This window comes from Trichoderma breve, chromosome 1, assembly GCF_028502605.1.
Source record: "Trichoderma breve strain T069 chromosome 1, whole genome shotgun sequence".
NCBI classification, from domain to species: Eukaryota; Fungi; Ascomycota; class Sordariomycetes; order Hypocreales; family Hypocreaceae; genus Trichoderma; species Trichoderma breve.
In genome coordinates, this window is record NC_079232.1 from 1681857 (window position 1) to 1700383 (window position 18527).

An 18527-nucleotide genomic window follows, 5' to 3' on the forward strand; every position below is an offset into this window, starting at 1 on the left:
CTTGGCAGGCATTCTGACTGCCACTCGCAGAGGCCGACCTGCCGCGATCAACGGCGGCGGAAGGGAAGCGAGGCGGACGTGAGTCGAAAAGGGGAGTTTTGTGTTTGAGGATTTTCCCCAATTGCCGGTTCCTCGCCTGATGTCGTCAGAGCTGGTTGGTACGGTCCTAGAGGCATGCTGTTAAGGGGCGCACTGTACAGGCTTGTCCAGACGCGACCCGCTCCAAAACCGCATCACACCCTTCTGCAGGAACACGGGCTGGTCTCCCATTTTGGCTGTTCTCTTCTTCGGTGGGAGGTAGCATATCGGCTCTTCTCAATTGGCCTCCCAGTTGATCTTTCACCATGCTGAGCTTGCAGCCACACTAACACCATTGTGGTTTGAATCGCCGGATCTGTAACTGTACCGTGGATGGCATCGAGTTGGCATGCCGTTGTAGCACTAGCAGTGGTAGTTCTCCGTAAGAACTACTACTACTGCCTGTACAACATAGCAGCAAACAAGAGACGGCACGTAAAGGCCCTCTCGCCGTTCACCATTAGCCTCCATGATGTCACCCCCACTATCGGGTCGGTCGAAAGCCATCCATTGGATGCGTCGACTCGAGCCGTGGCGGGCGCGACAGCGACAAACTCTCGCGCAGACGTACGAGTAGCGCCATGCATTGCATGCTTTAGGGTCGCCAAGTGCGGTACTAGTATGGGGTTGGAGCTAATTCGAAGACTGCATCTGCGTACGTCTGAATAAGTACGAAAGGTTCCTCCTCGTTTACGGAGCAACTAGCAGAGCCGCTACTCGTAGGCGTTTGCACTTGCGAGTAGCACTACGGGTAGTGTAGTATAAACCGGGCAGAAGCTGAGATCCATGTCTCGTCCGTTGCGAATCGTGTCTAGTTTGAGCTGCCGAGGCTGCTAGTAGCAAGCATGTAGCTGTAGAAGGGTGCTATGTAGATTGAACAGATGGCAGGTCTGCCAAGAGCTAAGAGTCCTATTCTGTAAGTCCAAGAACGAATCATAGGAGGAGAGCTGCCATGGCATATTGGAACTTGTCCCGGAAGAGCGACGCCAAATTCCTGTCAGTTGCTTAGACAAGTGCCGCGGAAGTCCAAGTCTGTGCGCGCTTGTGTCTTGTACTACACACATGTTGGCTTGGATGAGCCACTTTGCTGGTGGTGCGAGCCCAATGCTACTCCGTACCACGGCAAGACATGGGACCGCTTCTACAGGTGCAGCATCGTGGCCTTGGGTTATCCCGGCTGGAAGATGCTCTGATGTTGAGCTCCGAGTCGGTCGGTGTCCAATCTGTGGGGGCTTTGGGTCAAGCGAGGCTCAAAGGTGACGATCTCCGGGGGCTAGACCGCCTAGAGCTGCCACTTAGTTGAGCAGAAGCAGTAGCGCTGGTTGATCTTGATGCTCGTTCTTTTGTTTTCTCTCTCTCTTTGTTCAGCTTAGAAAACGGACACAAGTCCGGGAGACATCGCGGCCACAGAGGCTGTTTAGAGAAATGACTGCAGAGTAAGCCACCCCGGCGTTGCAATCAACAATGACGGCGCATTGTCTCGCCGAAGGCACGCATGCTCGCCCTTGGAACAACGCGCCAGTTGCGTGAGAGTTTGGCGTTGCCGGCGACAAAAGGGGAAGAGAGGGAAAGGGGACATGACATGGAGGCCGGCCGGTGGAACACCAGATCGACTTGGGGCACAACGTGCGAGTAAGTCGCGCATACTCGCCCACTGGATGCTCCCCATATATCGACTGATGGGCGCCAGACAGCGGCCAGTTGGTGGCGTCGAGCTGTGCCGAGCTTCCAAGGGCCGTTTTGGAGCTACAAATACTCAAGTGCTTCACTTCGTATCTGTCTGTATTTGCCATGGCTCGACCGAATGGAGGAGTCGGCTAGGGACCCTTTCGGCGGCTGTTGTTCTTTCGAGGCTACGGTCCCTATCAGTGTGCATATTCGTATCTAGGTATGCACCCCGTGGGTTAGTACATACCTAGAGCAGATAGGTAGCTTGAGGTGAATGATGGGACCTTTTGGCGCTGCTGCTCCGCGAATCATGGAGCATCAACCGGCGCCCGCTCAGCCAAACCATGCATGCATCAAGACGAACTTGGATGGAGCACAGTGGACACAGTCGCCCACGAGCTGAGCTGAGGTGGAAAAGAAGAAATAACGAGACTTGCCTACATGTATTCAACAGCCGATAAGATGGATGGTACAACGTGATGATCTGTCGCTCGGATGGAGACCAGTCTAGGCTGATGACGGCGAGCGGAGCAGTTTCATCCTCGTGGGTGAAGAAGGGTGAGAAGCACGTGTGCGTAGTAGATTGTGCGATTAGAACATCAAAGGTACCTGACGGAGTAGGTACATGAAGCTTAGCAGACTCGCAGCGCTGCAACCCTCTCAAAGGTCGCTTTGGGTTAGTGCTCAACTCCCGCAGTAGCAACTTGAACGTTTGGCCCGACCTGCACACGCACTACTGTAAGGCACTCCATCGTACAGCACTGCAGTAAGCGCTCATGCCAAGCAGTAGCACATCTGGTATTGACATGAATTGAGCACTGCTGAATTGAGTGCTTGCAGGCTCTGGTAAGGCCAGGCTGAATCAGTCCATCAATACGGTACGGTACGATTTGATGCCTGGTACCTTGCAGCATGCGGTACGAGTACTCGTACCTTAGCACGGAGTGCCGACGCAGGCGAGCGTCTGTACCTGCAGCTCTCGCCTCCGAGTCCTTTTCGAGCGCGAGCCCGCGACCTGCTAACCCGACAGCCCAGCAACACCAGACCACAAAACCATTGGATCTCTGGCTGGACAGCTCTCGCACTGTGCTCTCAGGCGCTTGCAGAGTAGCGCTGGCCCAGAGGCTTCTTTGAGCACCGATTCTGCGGCCGGATTGTGCGAGTGCTGCAGCTAGCGGGCTGGCCAGGGTTGACAGGCAGGTTGACAGGGTTGGATTGGCCTGATGGGGCCATGGGAGGAACGGGACAGCAAGTACCTGGGCGCTACGTCGATGACGCCGTTGGCCGGCTCCGAAGCTCTTGTCCCCAGCCGGTACCCCTCCTCAACGACCCTGGCGCCAACGGCTGTCTAGAGCAGGCAAAAGCTCTGACCAGCTTGGGTTAACCGGCGAATGCAGGGCCGCGCAGGGTTCGGGACAGTATGGAGGAGACTGTGGCTAGCCAGCCAGTTGAGTGCCTGGGCTGTTCCTGTTCCTGAGCCTGTGCCTGGTCCGGTTCCAGTCCAGGCCTACCCGTGCGGTACCTGTGCGGTACCTGTCGTCCGTCGCACGTCCGTCGTCGCCAGTCCCTCCCCAACGCGAAACCGCTCCTGGCCACGCACAAGATGATTGATGTCCATGTATCCGACACGTCTACAGTCTGTACCTGCGCCTATATCCATACCTACTCGTACCTGCAGCTGCATCTGCGCCTGGACGAGTCGGGGGTGGTCCAGCAAGCCCTGTGCTGTGCAGTGGTCTGTTTGCCGGCCGTGGAACTCGTGGGCAGAGGCAGCGGAGGCCCTGTACACAGAGGCTACAGGCACTAGCAATGCGGCTGCGATCCCTCGCCCACCCACTGGCAGCAGCGTTAGCCACTGGCAGCGCCCAGTTGTGCCCCCAGGCCGCCAGGGGACCCCCCCTCCCCAACCCACCGCCGCTCGCCTTTTCTTCCCTCTGCCTCCTGTCCCCCGTTTTCTCTCCTCCGTCTTCCCCATCACCATCCTCGCGGCCATTGTCTCCTCCTTTTTTTCCCTTTCTCGTGTGTTTTCTTTCTTCACGTCACTCTCTTAATCTTCGGCCATTTCGGTTCCCGTCACTCTTTCCGGGACCATTCCATTCTTTCGGCTTCATATCCAAGGCCTGTCAATCGTTGCTGGGTAGACTCCGCTATTTCCATTCAACCATCGCCTTTGTTCCTTGCAAGGGTCCCAGACCACATTCTTTCTTTCTGGAACTCGACGCCGTTTTCTCTTTGGTTATACTCCCTGTCCTTGCCTACCTGTAGCATCAACACCAAACCAACCATACTTGTATTCGATCCCCTCGAGCGCCATTGTCGCCGCTTTCTCACCTCATTCTTTTTGAACCCCCAACGCTCCTCAGCCCTGATTCCACCGAGAGGGTTTAGCAACCGCGTTGCTGCGTCTCGTGCAATCATCTGTCCAAAGCAAACAGCTCGAACACGCCATCGACCATCGGCTACGAGCGATAAGACGAACTTGACGCGTACTCAATCGCCATGGCTACGGAGATTGAGCAGCCGCTGGCTTTGACGGCGGTCACACCAACTGCGCCCAGCCCAACTGGATCTGCCATTCACCACTCCGCGACAGGTTCCTCGGATGGCACTCCTGGATCTGCCTCCAGACCCCTTCCTTCCCCTACCAGCGCCAATGGCCAGGCCAATGCCTCCCGGCGCCCGCCGCGCAAAAGCACTCTTACGCAGCAGCAAAAGAACCAAAAGAGACAAAGGGCCACACAGGACCAATTGACGACTCTCGAAATGGAATTCAACAAAAACCCGACTCCTACGGCTAGTGTTCGTGACAGAATAGCCGAAGAGATTAACATGACGGAGCGCTCTGTTCAGATTTGGTTCCAGAACAGGTATTTATGACTACATGGCAATCGGAAGGGATTCAGGGGCTGACATTGTCTATAGGCGAGCTAAGATCAAGATGCTGGCCAAGAAGAGCCTCGAAACCGGCGAAGACATTGATTCAATTCCCGAGTCGATGAGGCAATATCTCGCTATGCAGGCCATGGAATCCGGTAAAGGGTTTGCTGGCAGCTATATGGGTCGCACTGGCCTGCTTCCTTTTGGCGGCGGCAACATGCTCTTTGGTGGTGACCAGAGCGCGCAGGGCAAAGTTTGTACGTCTACCATGGAGTTTCCCTTCTCTCCCTTTGCTTTTGGCGCTCAACATACTGACTGGTTTCCAGTGATTCACCATCTCACTTGTCGCTCCCTGAGCATTGGCAAATGGACGCGAGTTGGACAAAACACTATGAACCTCATCATCTTCTACTCGCCGGACAAGTGTACCATGACCTACTACATTAACAACGAGCAAGCTGGGTACAAGATCGAATACCCTTTCTCTCATATCAAGAACATTTGGCTGGAGAATGCAGACAACGACATGAACAAACTGGCGGGCATCTTTATTGAGCTCAACCAGCCACCTTACTTCATGATGGATGCAACCTCGTCGACTACGGGCTTTGACTACGTTAGTGACTTCACCGAGGATCAACAGGCCTCTCAGTGCTTGCTCCATCATCTGGGTGGCAACCCCAAGGTGCTGGCCAACCAGCTGGCCAAGCTTGTTTCTTTGGAATCTTTCATGAACCGCCACAACCCCCACAGCATTCGACAGGTTCACGCATATGCAGACCCTCATGCAATCTCGGCCTCGGCCCCGGTATCTCCCACAGCTCGACCCTCATCGCAGCCCAGCTTTGGTGCACCACCGATGGCCATGGCTCAGCAACAATGGGGGATGGCCCAAATGCACTCTGCTGCTAATATGCGGCCTCAGGGCCACAAGCGACAGCGTAGTCGCTCTGTTCCTGGGCCAATTGATTTTGCCATGTTTCAGAATCAGCCTATGCCGTCCTTCTATATTCAACCTCCCGGTGATATGGCTGCTCAGCACAATCCAAACATTTATGCTCCAGTGCCACAGCAACCCAATGTGGCCCATAATTTGAGGATTGACACGCAAGCAGGCTTTGGTTTGGACATGCGACAATACCCAATGTCAGCCACGACTGCTTCGCCATCCGAGTTCCCACCGAGCCCTGGCTTTTTCCCTCCTGGACAAGAGAATGGCCCATTGGCTCCGTCAAATTACAGCACCCCCTATGGTGCCGCTTTTTTGTCGCCCATGGTCACTGCTGAAGCCAACATGCCTACAGCCATCTCTCCCCTTCCCTTTAATGGTCCTACTGAGCCTTCAATTGTCGAGCAGTCCCCTCCCATGTCCATGATGGGCCGCCCAGGCTCCTCCGAAATGTACATGGGCCAGGATGGCTCATGCGCTGTTTCCGATGATGGCGTTAGCTTGAATGAGATGTATTCCAAACACTCCATTAATATGCCATTGCATGAGCACTCGCCCGGGAGCTATGTTCAGCACTCACAGGGAGATATCGACATGGACCAACTAGTTCACTTCGACGCGGTTGATCCAACTAGTCTATCACCCGAGACGATGCATCGGTAACTGGAAGAGTGACTTGGTGACATTTCTAATCTAGCTGCGCTGCTTTTAGCCCTTCATTGCCCTTTGGTCTTGCTTGGAATCATCATTATTGCGGAAGGGCGTTATTCGGTAATCTATACCATGGGAAACTTCATGATATCTTTTCTGCAAGACATCTTGGAGCTCATCTCGCCACACAAATTCTGTTTGCCCATCTTTTTTTTTTGTTAGCTGCCACCAGCGGTATAATACGTTTGGCTTGACCTACCCACATGCCATCACACAATGCGGCCATGACGAATCTGCATGACGGTATCATTCTTTACATCGGTCATGCATGTCCGGTACAGCGATCGTACGAGTTATTCTGCGCGTGGTGACTTTGCTCAGCCATATTCTTTTTTTTATCTACCGCCCGCGCATTTATATCTTTGCTTGGTGACCTTAGTTGGTGGATGTATCTCATCCATCCACTCCATTATCTGCTTCTTTTTTCTTTTCTTCATTATTTACTGTCCTCCACTTCCTCTTTTGGCCACCCCGAAGCGTAATTGCTTGGGCGAATGCACAGCTTTCTCGCATCCTAAGGAGCTTAATTTTCTTTTGGCGCATATCATTAGTTAGGGGAGTTATCTTGCTTTTTGCGTTTTCATGCCTTCAATTGGTTTGCAGCCCAGGAGGCGGTGACCCAATCCATTTTTTTTTTGTTTTGTTTATCTTGGATTTTTTAATGGAAAAGCCGAGAGGTCAAAGGGATATATGGTGTAAGAGGTGGGAGACTTGTTTAAAAGTACAGCGGTGCGTGGAGTGTGGAGTGTGTGGGAAGCGAGGAATTAAACAGTTCCTCAATGTGGATGGGGATGGCGATGGAGCAAGCATCGCACTTTCAACTATTGAGTAACTTGTAGAGTTACTAGGGATATGGCATCTCATGTCTGCCAACCGTGAGCCTTGCAATAGTACTTTTTGATGTTCAACCTTCCGTGCTGGCCTTTGTGTGTTTAGACCTTGAGTAGGTATATGCTATTGGTGAAGTTGCCAGTTTGATTTTGTCTAATAGATTGTAGAATAATGCGGGCTATACAGCCACTCACTGCCTCACCAGCTCCACGAAAATGCTATTATTATCTGTTGCAAGTGGCATGCAAATGTGCACAGCCTTGAATTCTTGTACCTCGTAATATCACTGAGTCTCGTACGTTACTCAAGTACCAAGCCTCGTACTCCCTCGCCATCGAGCGGAAATACTACCTGAGGGATGGCGTTGAGGATCAGTGGCTGAGGATCAATGCGCGTGCAGGATTGATAGGTAGTATCGGTGAACACTGCTTTCATCCTGTTCTACGGAGAAAACCTACACAAAGGTCAAATAGATGAGATGTAATTGAACAACTGCATCTCTAGCAATTGAAGCGGTTAATGTACCCGTCGACATTTGACTTGAGGTTAGCTAAACCAGAGCTATTTGCTGATATCCAATCGTTAAGAGGTGGCATCAAATATATCGATCAATTTATTAAAGTTTGATTAGCACAGGGCATCTGGTTTAACAGAACGAGATGGCGCAACGTCTAGTTACTCTCGGGCAGTTTTGCAGTGGGGCATTGAAGATGGGCAGATCAGGCTAAGGAAGAAGCTCAGAGGCTGTGTGTGAAGCAAAGCCTCGTTGGGCCTCGTAATCCTGGTGCGTCATATAAACCATGGCTCGTTTCAGAGGCCGAATCAGAGGGCAGGGGATACCTGCAGCTGGTTTGAAGCGCCGCTGTGCCATGCATGTCCCGGGCACCAAGGAATCAATGGATGGAGGACAAGCGTCTGGGCATCAAACGTGACGTCCTGCCAAGTTTGAGGTGTTCCATAGGTGGTGTGTGTGTGTGCCCATCTGCATCTGCATCTCCAATTTCAGCATCCTTCATCTATCGCGGTAGTTTTGTTACGACTGCATTCATAAATATAGTATTTTGATTTTTTGATATTTCTTTTGACATGACGCTCTCCCTATTTCCATCTTGAGGTTCTATTTCTGTATCAATGCTTTGACAGCCGTCAGCACTAGACGTCATCGCGATGCCTCTTCCTCGGCACCAGCCGCTTCTGCCGGACGAGCCCAGCCACGCAGACGACGCCGAGCAAGAGGCTCTAGTTCAGGAGATAGTTCAAGATGCTACTGTCTCTGGTGATTTACTGACATCTGAGAGCAATGAGCCGAGAGTGGCTGGTCCCAGGCGCTCCCAAACAGACCCTATAGAACTAAGCATTCAGTCGCAGACGTCGAGGAGAGTATCAGCGGAGCCGACAACAAAACCACATTTCAGCGAGCATTTTCATTCCAGTCGCGGCCCATCTGAAGGGAAGATGGCTCATGAAACTTCCCCGAGAGATGGGCTTTTGTCTACCGAAGTGACGTCCATCAAACCATCCCCATCCAGTGGTATCAAGGAATTTGGGCGAAAGAAGGCCACCAAGGCGAAGCAAAGGCATTGGATGCTTAGCTCTGAATGGAAAGACCATGCCGCAGCTGGCATCCAAAAGTTTTTCTGGGAGACTATTCTTCGCCGCAAGCCGCTTTTACCCTCCAAAGATGGACGCCATATCCCCCTCAATCCTACGAGCGTTGATCCCGGCGGCCTGATTGACGAACGCAGCAATAAGCCCTATATAAGCAATTTCATTCGCTCCAGTCGCTACACAGTGTACGATTTTGTTCCGAAGCAGCTCGTTTTTCAGTTCAGTAAGCTCGGAAACTTCTATCTCCTCATCATGGGTATTCTTCAGGTGATACCTGGTCTCAGCACCGTTGGGAGATATACAACCATTGCTCCGCTCATTGGTTTCGTGGCATTTAGTATGGCCAAGGAAGGGTACGATGACTACAGGCGATACCAGCTCGATAAGTCGGAGAATCGAAGCATGACCTGGGTTTTGACGCACGGCGTGAGGGAGGGGAGAGAGAGGCCAAGAATGTCGGGATGGCGAAATGCGATGAGGAGAAGACGGAGGGGGAATAAGAAAAGACTTGGGGCAGATGATGAGGATGTCATTCTACAAGACATTGAAGAGGGAGCTCTCGCTAGGTTGGACGAGACAAACGACTGGATGAATATCCAATGGCAGCATGTCCAAGTTGGAGATGTGGTGCGTCTCCGCCGCGACGAATCCGTGCCTGCAGATATAGTCATGCTTCACGCCACGGGACCAAATGGTGTTGCATATATCGAGACGATGGCACTAGACGGCGAAACCAACCTCAAAGCCAAGCAAGCTTGCCCTCTCCTTGCAGAGAGATGCGGCACAGTTGAAGGGCTTCGGTCGACTCAGGCAACCGTTGTATCTGAGGATCCTAATCTCGACTTATACAACTTTGTGGGAAGAGTCACTGTTAATGGTGGTGAAACTGTACCTCTATCCATGAACAATGTCATCTACCGAGGATCAATATTACGAAACACTGCAATGGCAATTGGGCTTGTGGTCAATTCGGGTGAAGAATGCAAGATTCGGATGAACGCGAATAAGAATGTCCACGCCAAAAAGCCAGCCATGCAGTCGACAATTAACAAGATGGTCCTTTTCCAAATTACAATCGTTCTCTCCCTGGCAATTGGGTTTACCATCGGATATAACATATGGGAAAACGGAACGGAGGACAAGTCTTTCTATCTTGTCCAGAGTGGCGTCTATGATGCAAGCGTGCCATTTAAGCAGATCTTCTTCGGATTCCTCATCATGTTCAACACGTTGATTCCTCTGTCTCTGTATATCAGTTTGGAGATTGTCAAGATTGGACAACTCTTCTTGCTGCAGGACGTGGACATGTACGACCCAGTCACGGACACTCCCATGGTGGCCAACACAACGACCATTTTGGAGAATCTTGGTCAGGTTAGCTACGTGTTTTCGGATAAAACGGGGACCTTGACGGAGAATCTGATGCGTTTTCGAAAGTTGAGCGTTGCGGGCGTTGTGTGTCTTCATGACATGGATATCCAAGGGGAGAGTACCAGAGCAAAGGGAAAGCAACCCATGTCAGCCAATGCTCCTGTGGATATGAAAACCGAAGAACTACTTGATTATATTCGCCGTCGACCAAATACCCCCTTTTCTCAGAAGGCCAAACAGTTTTTGCTATGCATAGCCCTTTGTCACACCTGCTTGCCCGAAACCAACGAAAGCGGAGAGATCGAGTATCAGGCCGCATCTCCCGATGAGCTGGCCCTTGTTGAGGCGGCCAGGGATCTGGGCTATATTCTCATTGATCGACCGGCTCAGTCTATCAAACTGCAGATGCAAGGCGCAGATGGCGCACTGCAGACAGAAACTTACCAAGTACTTGATGTGATCGAGTTTAGCAGCAAAAGGAAACGGATGTCTATCATCGTTAGAATGCCTGACAATCGGATCTGCGTCTTTTGTAAAGGCGCAGACAATGTCATCATGGCGCGTCTCAGGCTTAATCAAGTGGCTGCTCAGAAGGCCAAAGACGTCAATCGAAGAGCGAGCGTCCGAAAGACGTTCGAGCAGGATAAGGCAATCAAACGTATGAGCAGTCAGATCAGCAGAAAGAACTCGACTCGCAATAGCTTTGGCGTGGCACGAAGCAAATCAACCGCTGGACTTGAAGGGTTGAGAAGCAATATCGCAAGGCGCTCCACAGACCTTAACCGGCTCTCACAAGCCGAAGAAATGGCTTCGTGGCTTCATAGGCGGAATACAGAGGAGATTGTGACTCCTCGGCCTTCGACTGACGTGCTGCGAAGTCCCAGGCAAAGTTTGGGTCGTATGCCATCGTGGGACTACAGAGACTATGCGGGCGATGACGACGAGAGAATAGACGAATTGGTGGCTGCGGATGAGGCGACGATTTTCGAAAAGTGCTTCCAGCATGTGGATGATTTTGCTGTCGAGGGACTGCGGACGCTGTTGTACGCATATCGACATATCGACGAGGATACCTATGCGCAGTGGAAAGCTTCATACAGGGAAGCGGAAACGAGCCTGGTGGACCGTCAGGAGCGCATCGAAATAGCTGGAGAGAAAATCGAAGAAGGATTCGAGCTTGCTGGCGCCACAGCCATAGAAGACAAGCTCCAAGAGGGAGTCCCGGAAACAATTGATAAGCTGAGGCGTGCAAACATCAAAGTGTGGATGCTCACAGGCGACAAGAGAGAAACTGCCATTAATATCGGGCATTCGGCGCGAGTCTGCAAGCCGTTTTCGGAGATTTACATCTTGGATTCATCCAAGGGCAAATTACAAGAAGCCTTGATGACAACGCTCACTGAGGTTGCGCGAGGGATGGTGCCTCACTCGGTCGTGGTTGTGGATGGACAGACCTTGGCCGTGATTGATGCCGACGACGAGCTTGCCGCCTTGTTTTACGACCTAGTTGTACGAATCGACTCGGTCATCTGCTGTAGAGCATCTCCCTCGCAGAAAGCTAACCTGGTCAAATCCATAAGGAAGTTTGTCCCCAAGAGCATGACTCTGGCCATTGGTGACGGCGCCAACGACATTGGCATGATTCAAGCCTCGCACGTGGGCATTGGCATATCTGGCCGTGAAGGCCTGCAAGCAGCGAGGATAGCAGATTATTCGATTGCCCAGTTTCGATTCCTTCAGAAGTTGCTGTTTGTACACGGGCGATGGAACTACATCCGGACGGGCAAGTACGTCTTGGCTACGTTTTGGAAGGAGACTTTCTTTTTCCTTATACAGGCGCAATTTCAACGTTTCAACGGCTATACGGGCACTTCTCTCTACGAGTCGTGGAGTCTCACGCTATTCAACGGCGCGTTTACTTCATTACCGGTGATTCTGTTGGGGATCTTTGATAGGGACTTGCAGCCGGCGACGCTGCTGTCAGTGCCGGAGCTGTATACCTTTGGTCAGCAGAGGAAAGGATTCAACGTGCTGCAGTATCTGGGCTGGATGGTCATGGCTGTTGCTGACAGCGTCGTTACGTTCTACTTTATGCTGGAGGCGTTTCAAAGCATTTTGTTTACGGAAGATAACGGGCTCTATGCGATGGGGACGATATGTTTCAGCGTTGGCGTTATCTTCATCAACACAAAGCTGCTGTAAGTAGTATACGCCCCTCTCACCCTTGACATGTGAATATTTTAAGGAGTTTGATACTAATTTGCGTATTTCATATAGGCTTTTGGAGTTTCACAGCAAGACTCTGATCCCGCTGATTGGCCTCGCCATAGAAATCACAGGATGGTTCTTATGGAACCTGATTCTATCCGCCATATACCAAAGAACCGTCGGTCCAATAATAGTGAGAGACGAGTTCATACATAACTTCGGGCCTCGCCTATCCTGGTGGACGTCACTCGTCCTTGGATTAGTCACCCCTATCATCATGGAGTTGGCCGTGCAAGCAGTCCGTCGCGTATACTTCCCAACAGACCAAGATTTGATGCAACGCATAGAAAAGGACGCCAACTCGAAAGAAATCCTGAAGAAATACGCCATGGATGGAGGTGCTGACGTAGAAGCTGGAAACACGCAAGGCATTGAGCTGGAAGAGATGAGGCTGCCAAGTGACCAGAGGGAAGAAGGCGTCACACTGCTGGCGGATCACGATAGAAGCCAGAGTCCACAGCCGGTGAGCGCGGTTTCGAGGAGGAGCTTTCACGAACTGGGGCAGAGGAGGTCACTTAGGGTGAGCCATGACGACTATCGGCCGCCGGGATTTACGCCGTTGGTGGAAGAGGGGGAGAATGCGCTTGAAGAGGTTGATACGAGGAGAGAGAGGGGATGATAACCCCTCCTAGGAGAATGAAAGAAAGAAGAGGACAGATTTCTTTCTTTTGCCATTAAATGACGTTGGTATAGAGAGGATATTTGGTACTTTTGGCATAGCGGTTTCAGGTTTCCACTTGTGAGGGTGGTTGATACGACAGAGACATGACAATATGATTAAATTGGTAGCTAGCTCTGGTAGAATAGTGATGTACGTTTATGATTACGATGAGAATTCAATATCAGATTCCAAATTTAGCGACAGGAGCGGTGAAGAGTCTTTGCGAGCCTGCAAGATCTAGAATCCTCCCTCGCATTGGAGTGAAGCCCCCAAAAACCTATCAAACTCACACACGAACACGAACACGAAGCACACAAGACAATGTCTTAGATTAGCACTCATTGTCTCCCACCGTCTCATCCACTCGCACCAAAACCTTACCGCTCGCATGCAGGCCTCCTAGCTTAGCGTATGCCTCCTTGACATGCTCGAAGCTCCAGACGCTGTCTCTGACGACGCGGATCTGGCCCCCGCCCAGCATGTCGGCGATGCGCTGGCGGCCCTCAAGCGTAGGCTCCATCATCGAGACGCCCCGCCAGAGACGGCCTATGCCGCCGAGCCAGCGGCTGACGGGCCACCATTCGTTGAGCTTCATCTGCACGACAGCGCGCAGGAAGTTTGGGACGGAGAAGTCTGGGGGTTTGATCCCGACGGAGGAGTACGTGCCCGTGGGGACGAGATAGGCAGGGGAGTGCAGGTAGAGAGATTGGTGGCCCAGCGTGTCAATGACTGCGTTGAAGGGATTGGGGCGGAAGCGAGATGCGAGGTAAGCCGGGAGGTCGTTGTACTGGGTGTAGTCGATGGTCTCGTCGGCCCCGAGGCTTTCGACTAGCCGAGTATTTCGGCCACTGCAGATGCCGACGATGAAGCCCTCGGAACCGACGACCTGGCGAGCCATCTGGATGACCAGAGTGCCGATGCCACCGCTGGCAGCGTTAACAAGGACACGGTCACCGAGCTTGATGCCGGACTCGACAATCTGCTGGTGAGCCGTCATGCCGGTGAGGAGGCAGCCGGCCGCGTCCGCGAAGGGGGCCGAGGTCGGCTTGTGGACGGCAAAGCGGGCCGGGATGGCGACATATTCGGCCAGGGCACCGGTGCCCGTTGGGAGGGCGTGGCTGGCCGGTAGCATGGCCATAACTTTGTCACCTTTGCGGAAGCGAGTCTGAGTGTTGCTCTCAGCGCCATCAGGACTTACAGGGCTAGCACCTTGAGTAGCATTATTGGGCTCATCGCCATCGTTTACCTTGGCGTGAGGATGCCAGACGTCCTGGACGACTCCAGATAGATCCATTTCTGGGATACATGTCTCGTTGCGCAGAAAAGCAGGGATAAGAGTCATTTGGAAGATGGCACCGACGTTAAGACCTGCAAATGCCACCTTGACAAGAATCCATTCCTCGGGGAGAGCAGATTCGGGGGGAAAAGCTGGTATGGGTCGGGATTCCGTGAGAGAAAGCACATCTGAAGGGGAGCCACGCCGGGCGAATGTCCAGGCTCGCGATGTTGTGGTCGCCATGGGCTATGGCAGATATGCTCGATATACGGGCTCGAGGAGGTATATAGAAGTCACTAGGAGTTCACTTTAAATTCTTCGCCTCTGGTCAAGTCAATCATAATTGTAGCGGAGAGATGCAGAGAGAGCGAGAAATAAAGAGCGAGCGAGCTGTCTGGTTCACATTGTGTTGTTAGCTTGGTTTTGGCTACGGCTGAGGCTGAGGCTGAATGAAGCTTATTTGTGAGGATGCAACGACTGGTTCACTGGGAGCGGGGTTTCACAGAAGAGACGAGCTTCCGAAATGCCACCTGTTCTTCTTCTTCTTCCTTCTCCATCCTTTTCAGCTTCAGCTACAGCCAAAAGGGCTGGGACCAGAAAGGCACGAGGTGGCTTTGGAAGTCTTGGATTAGGCTTGGCGGGTTGGTGCAAAGGGGCGGTACAAGCCACCCGTATGCAGCGGTTAGTCAAACCAACGTTGGTTGTCAAGCGCATGTAAGTAGCATGTAGCTAAGTTATTACTTGCCACTGAAGCCACTGGAGGCTTGGACACAGTAATAGGGGATGAACCGCAATGGCTTGTTAAGCTTAAACTGAGGACATCGAGGCCTTGTAAGAGTAGAAGTTGCCTGGTATGGTTTTCTAGATCCTGGTTAAGATCCTTGTACATGCACTCACTGTGACAAGAGATTGATTTTCTGTGGGTCATCTGCTCGATCTTCAGGGTGCCTAGGAAACGGATAGGCTACAGAATTAAAGCCTGATATTCGGAGTACCGTTCATCAATTTTCGAGAGGAGATTCGAAGCGGAATCTGAAACTTCACTAGGCGTAATGAATAGTGTTGCCTGTCAGGTATCCAAAACTACCGTAATGGATTTGGTTGTGCCTAACAGGCACCAAGATTGCATCGTAAGTCCAGATTCAATATACGCATCGCGTAAGTGATTGAAGTGCGCTTGCGTTTAAGTGTAGACGCGCATTTCGAAACTCCGCCGCGATGCCCAAGAAGGGAAAAATAGGTAAGCGATGGAGTTGAATCAAAATCGAGATTCCGAAACGGATCAGAGTGCCGTCTGAATGTTCCAGAAGACTCGAGCCGGATTGTTTGCATCACTCCTGGCACTTGCAGAACTAAAAAAAGGGCCATCTAATTTCGGCTGTAGTGTTCCTATCGGGGCCGCAGCCGTTAATCTCTCTCGAGCTGTCACAGACGTCATCGAGGTACTCGTATTGCTGTCAGATATATTCAGCCAAGCCTGTAATACTGCCAGTAATATTGGCATGTGCTCGGCCACCATTCTAGCCTGTGATACGGCAGCTTTTGGTTCCGGGCGTTTGTGCGCCGACAGAAGTCCAAATGGAGCAACTCATCGCGGCATATATAGGGCTGCACATGATGTATTAGTGGTGCCAGAGGTGCTTGTAGTAGCAGCACCAGGTCGAACGGACGCCAACTCCGTGCGCCATGTCTGGTTCGGATGAGCTGGAGGTTGTGCAAAAACTAACGCATTAGCCAAGTCTGGTGATTGTTCCAGCCCTCCGCAGGCCTTGGGAGCCGGGGTGCGGACTTGCGAAGCGGATTCGTGTGGGTTTATCCGACCTTTCGGACGACGGCAAGGACCCGAACCCCGGGACGAGACGATGCAGGACAAGCAGCCGCGCGCCCACAAGCAGCTCTAACCTTATGGGTCTGTGAATTGGTACTGTACAGTATCGTGGGCGTGGTCATTGGCGTGGCTTCCTGGAGGAGCGCCGGCGCGACGCCTTTTTCTGAGAGGCGTCCATGGAGGCCACGGAGGAGGGGGGTCGCAGAAGAGGGCTCGGCCGATTAGCTGCCAATGCGAAATCAAGCCGAGCAAAACGAAGAGAGGAGGACTAAAGAGGCCAATCGGAATCGCCTCCATCCGTCGACTGGCGCCAAAGCATCACAGAGTCATCCCGTGCTGATCTCGGACCATGTTCCCCAATTGCGCAAATTCTGCAAATTCTGTAAACGGAGAAAACGAACAAAGAGTCACCTACTTGGTCACACGCCCGACCCACGATGCCGGAGGGCGAGGCTGCGACCTTGCACCGGGCTTAATCGCAGTCTTTTGGGGGGATTCGGATCCGATCCGGCTCCTGAAGATTCCGACGATGGATTTTGCAATCATCATGCCCGTAAACGAAATGAGCACAGGCACAAACAAGGACGGCGGCCAAGCATTCCTCAATAGGACATTGGAGGCCTTGTTGGAAATGAAAGCCTTCCCCTTTGGCGGCCATCATCCTCTGCAATTGGAAATAAGCCACGTATTCCGCGTAATGCCGTCGAATCGTGGCGCCCAAGACACAAGACACAGAGCTCCATCCATACGCGGCCTTGGCCAATATCAAACGTCGTTGCCCGTCTAACACTAGCACGGCCGCATCAACTGTGCTGTAAACCGTATGGCTCCTGAAAATGGATGCCGTTTAAATCACGCCTGAGTCATCAGTGTTGTAGCCTAGCCTTCAGCCGCTGCGCACTGCCACGTCTTGGGTTTCGCCAATCCTGTGTCCCCCTGCCTGGCTTCGGGACTTTTCGAAGCTCGCTGATAATTTCTCGGGTCAAGTGAGGGCGATACGTCAGAAAGCGCCGCCAGGAGAAATGAGCATGACGAAGACAGGATTTAGACTTTGTTGCTGACTCTTTGCCGCCGTTGGAGTTCAATGTTGTGCTTTGCCAGGAGAAGAAAGACCTGGAAGAAGTTTGGTCGAGTCACCCTTGCACCACAAAAAATAGCTCCACCGGAGTTGCTAAGGTACTGAAAATTAGACGAGTGGTCGTACGGAGTAGCGACCAAAGGTACGCGATCAGGAGGTACTGGGTACCTGGCGTAGAGCGTAGTAGGGCGTATTAGGAGCCAATTCGTCTCTGGAAGCTTCAAGTACAAGCGAGTATATGTATATAGCAGCCTCGTACCTGCTGTCCAGCGGAACGAAAGCGAGCAAAGGCGCTGAGAAGGAAGGAGGAAGAAACAAGAAACTCAATCCCGCTTCCTTCCCTAGGTACTAAATCATACATAGTACTTCACTGTGTTTGATATTTTCGTTTCGTTTTCATTTTCTTTCTTATCTCAACTTTCATCTCTCTGCTTCTCACTTATTTTTTCTTCTTCTTCTATTCTTTTTGCCCTGGCCGTAAGGCTTCGATTCTTCTGCCACCGCGCTGGTTCTGACGTCCCCGCTGCCAAGTTCGCCGCTGACCAACTAGCCTCGAGCTTCAAGTTTGTTTGGAATTTTCTCTCCGCTGCCTCCGTTCTAGGGACCGCGGCAGCGATAGCCGAGTACGCGAACCTTGATTTTTTGTTTCTGGAGCTGAAAGGATTTCCAGCATTGATCCTGACTGCTGCAGCAGGCCAACAAGCTACTGGATGCTTACATCACGCCCTGCCCTGCAGCTAGGTACGAATACACAAGGCGCAACGTGAACCAACTCACGCACGCGATCACACGCACACTGCCGCTTCCTTCCCTTCAGCTCGGTATAATCTACCGCTGTATTATAAATTGTCTGGTACCTGGCGCGAGAAACCGCTAGGCCCTGACGTCGGGCGCAACACACGAACGGAATAACGGACATACGGACGACATTTCCACGGCCTTTTGACAACTTTCGTCCAGCCCTGCGCTGCTTCACCATCTTATATCTAAGCAAACAACCTTTCTCCTCCGCAATTGACGCCGTTCCAGCGCTGCGGAATACCTTAGCAGGTAGCGGAAAGAGGCCAACGGGAGAGAGGGTCTGGTTAGTAAGGGCTGCGGAAAGGATCCACGGCTGCGGAAGACATTCAATAAGAAGCTGAGCATCTTCCCGTCGCCGCCGCCGTCTCCGCCGTCCGTATTCCTGGCCGGACATACCACTGACGTCTGCTTGTTTGTGCCATTGAATACCACTTCTAACCTACGGCATATTGCCTTGCATCCGGCAGCGCACGGGATCACATCACAGCCTGGCACTTCATTTCTCGGTCCCAACGTCATCTC

The 18527-nt window shown here is 52.1% G+C and overlaps 3 protein-coding genes across 3 annotated transcripts; 2 read left to right on the forward strand and 1 right to left on the reverse strand.

Annotated features, from left to right (window-relative positions):
- Nucleotides 1-4245: 4245 nt before the first annotated feature.
- Nucleotides 4246-6235, forward strand: T069G_00540 (homeobox domain-containing protein; the record flags this gene model as incomplete). Its single annotated transcript, XM_056167750.1, has 4 exons — nucleotides 4246-4613; nucleotides 4669-4880; nucleotides 4950-5431; nucleotides 5498-6235. 4 exons carry the CDS (start codon nucleotides 4246-4248, stop codon nucleotides 6233-6235), a joined length of 1800 nt encoding a protein of 599 aa, XP_056033066.1.
- A 2046-nt stretch (nucleotides 6236-8281) lies between these two features.
- On the forward strand, nucleotides 8282-12980 carry T069G_00541 (cation transport ATPase (P-type) domain-containing protein; the record flags this gene model as incomplete). Its single annotated transcript, XM_056167751.1, has 3 exons — nucleotides 8282-9141; nucleotides 9289-12291; nucleotides 12371-12980. 3 exons carry the CDS (start codon nucleotides 8282-8284, stop codon nucleotides 12978-12980), a joined length of 4473 nt encoding a protein of 1490 aa, XP_056033067.1.
- A 373-nt stretch (nucleotides 12981-13353) lies between these two features.
- Nucleotides 13354-14541, reverse strand: T069G_00542 (zinc-binding dehydrogenase domain-containing protein; the record flags this gene model as incomplete). Its single annotated transcript, XM_056167752.1, has 1 exon — nucleotides 13354-14541. One exon carries the CDS (start codon nucleotides 14539-14541, stop codon nucleotides 13354-13356), a length of 1188 nt encoding a protein of 395 aa, XP_056033068.1.
- Nucleotides 14542-18527: the final 3986 nt, after the last annotated feature.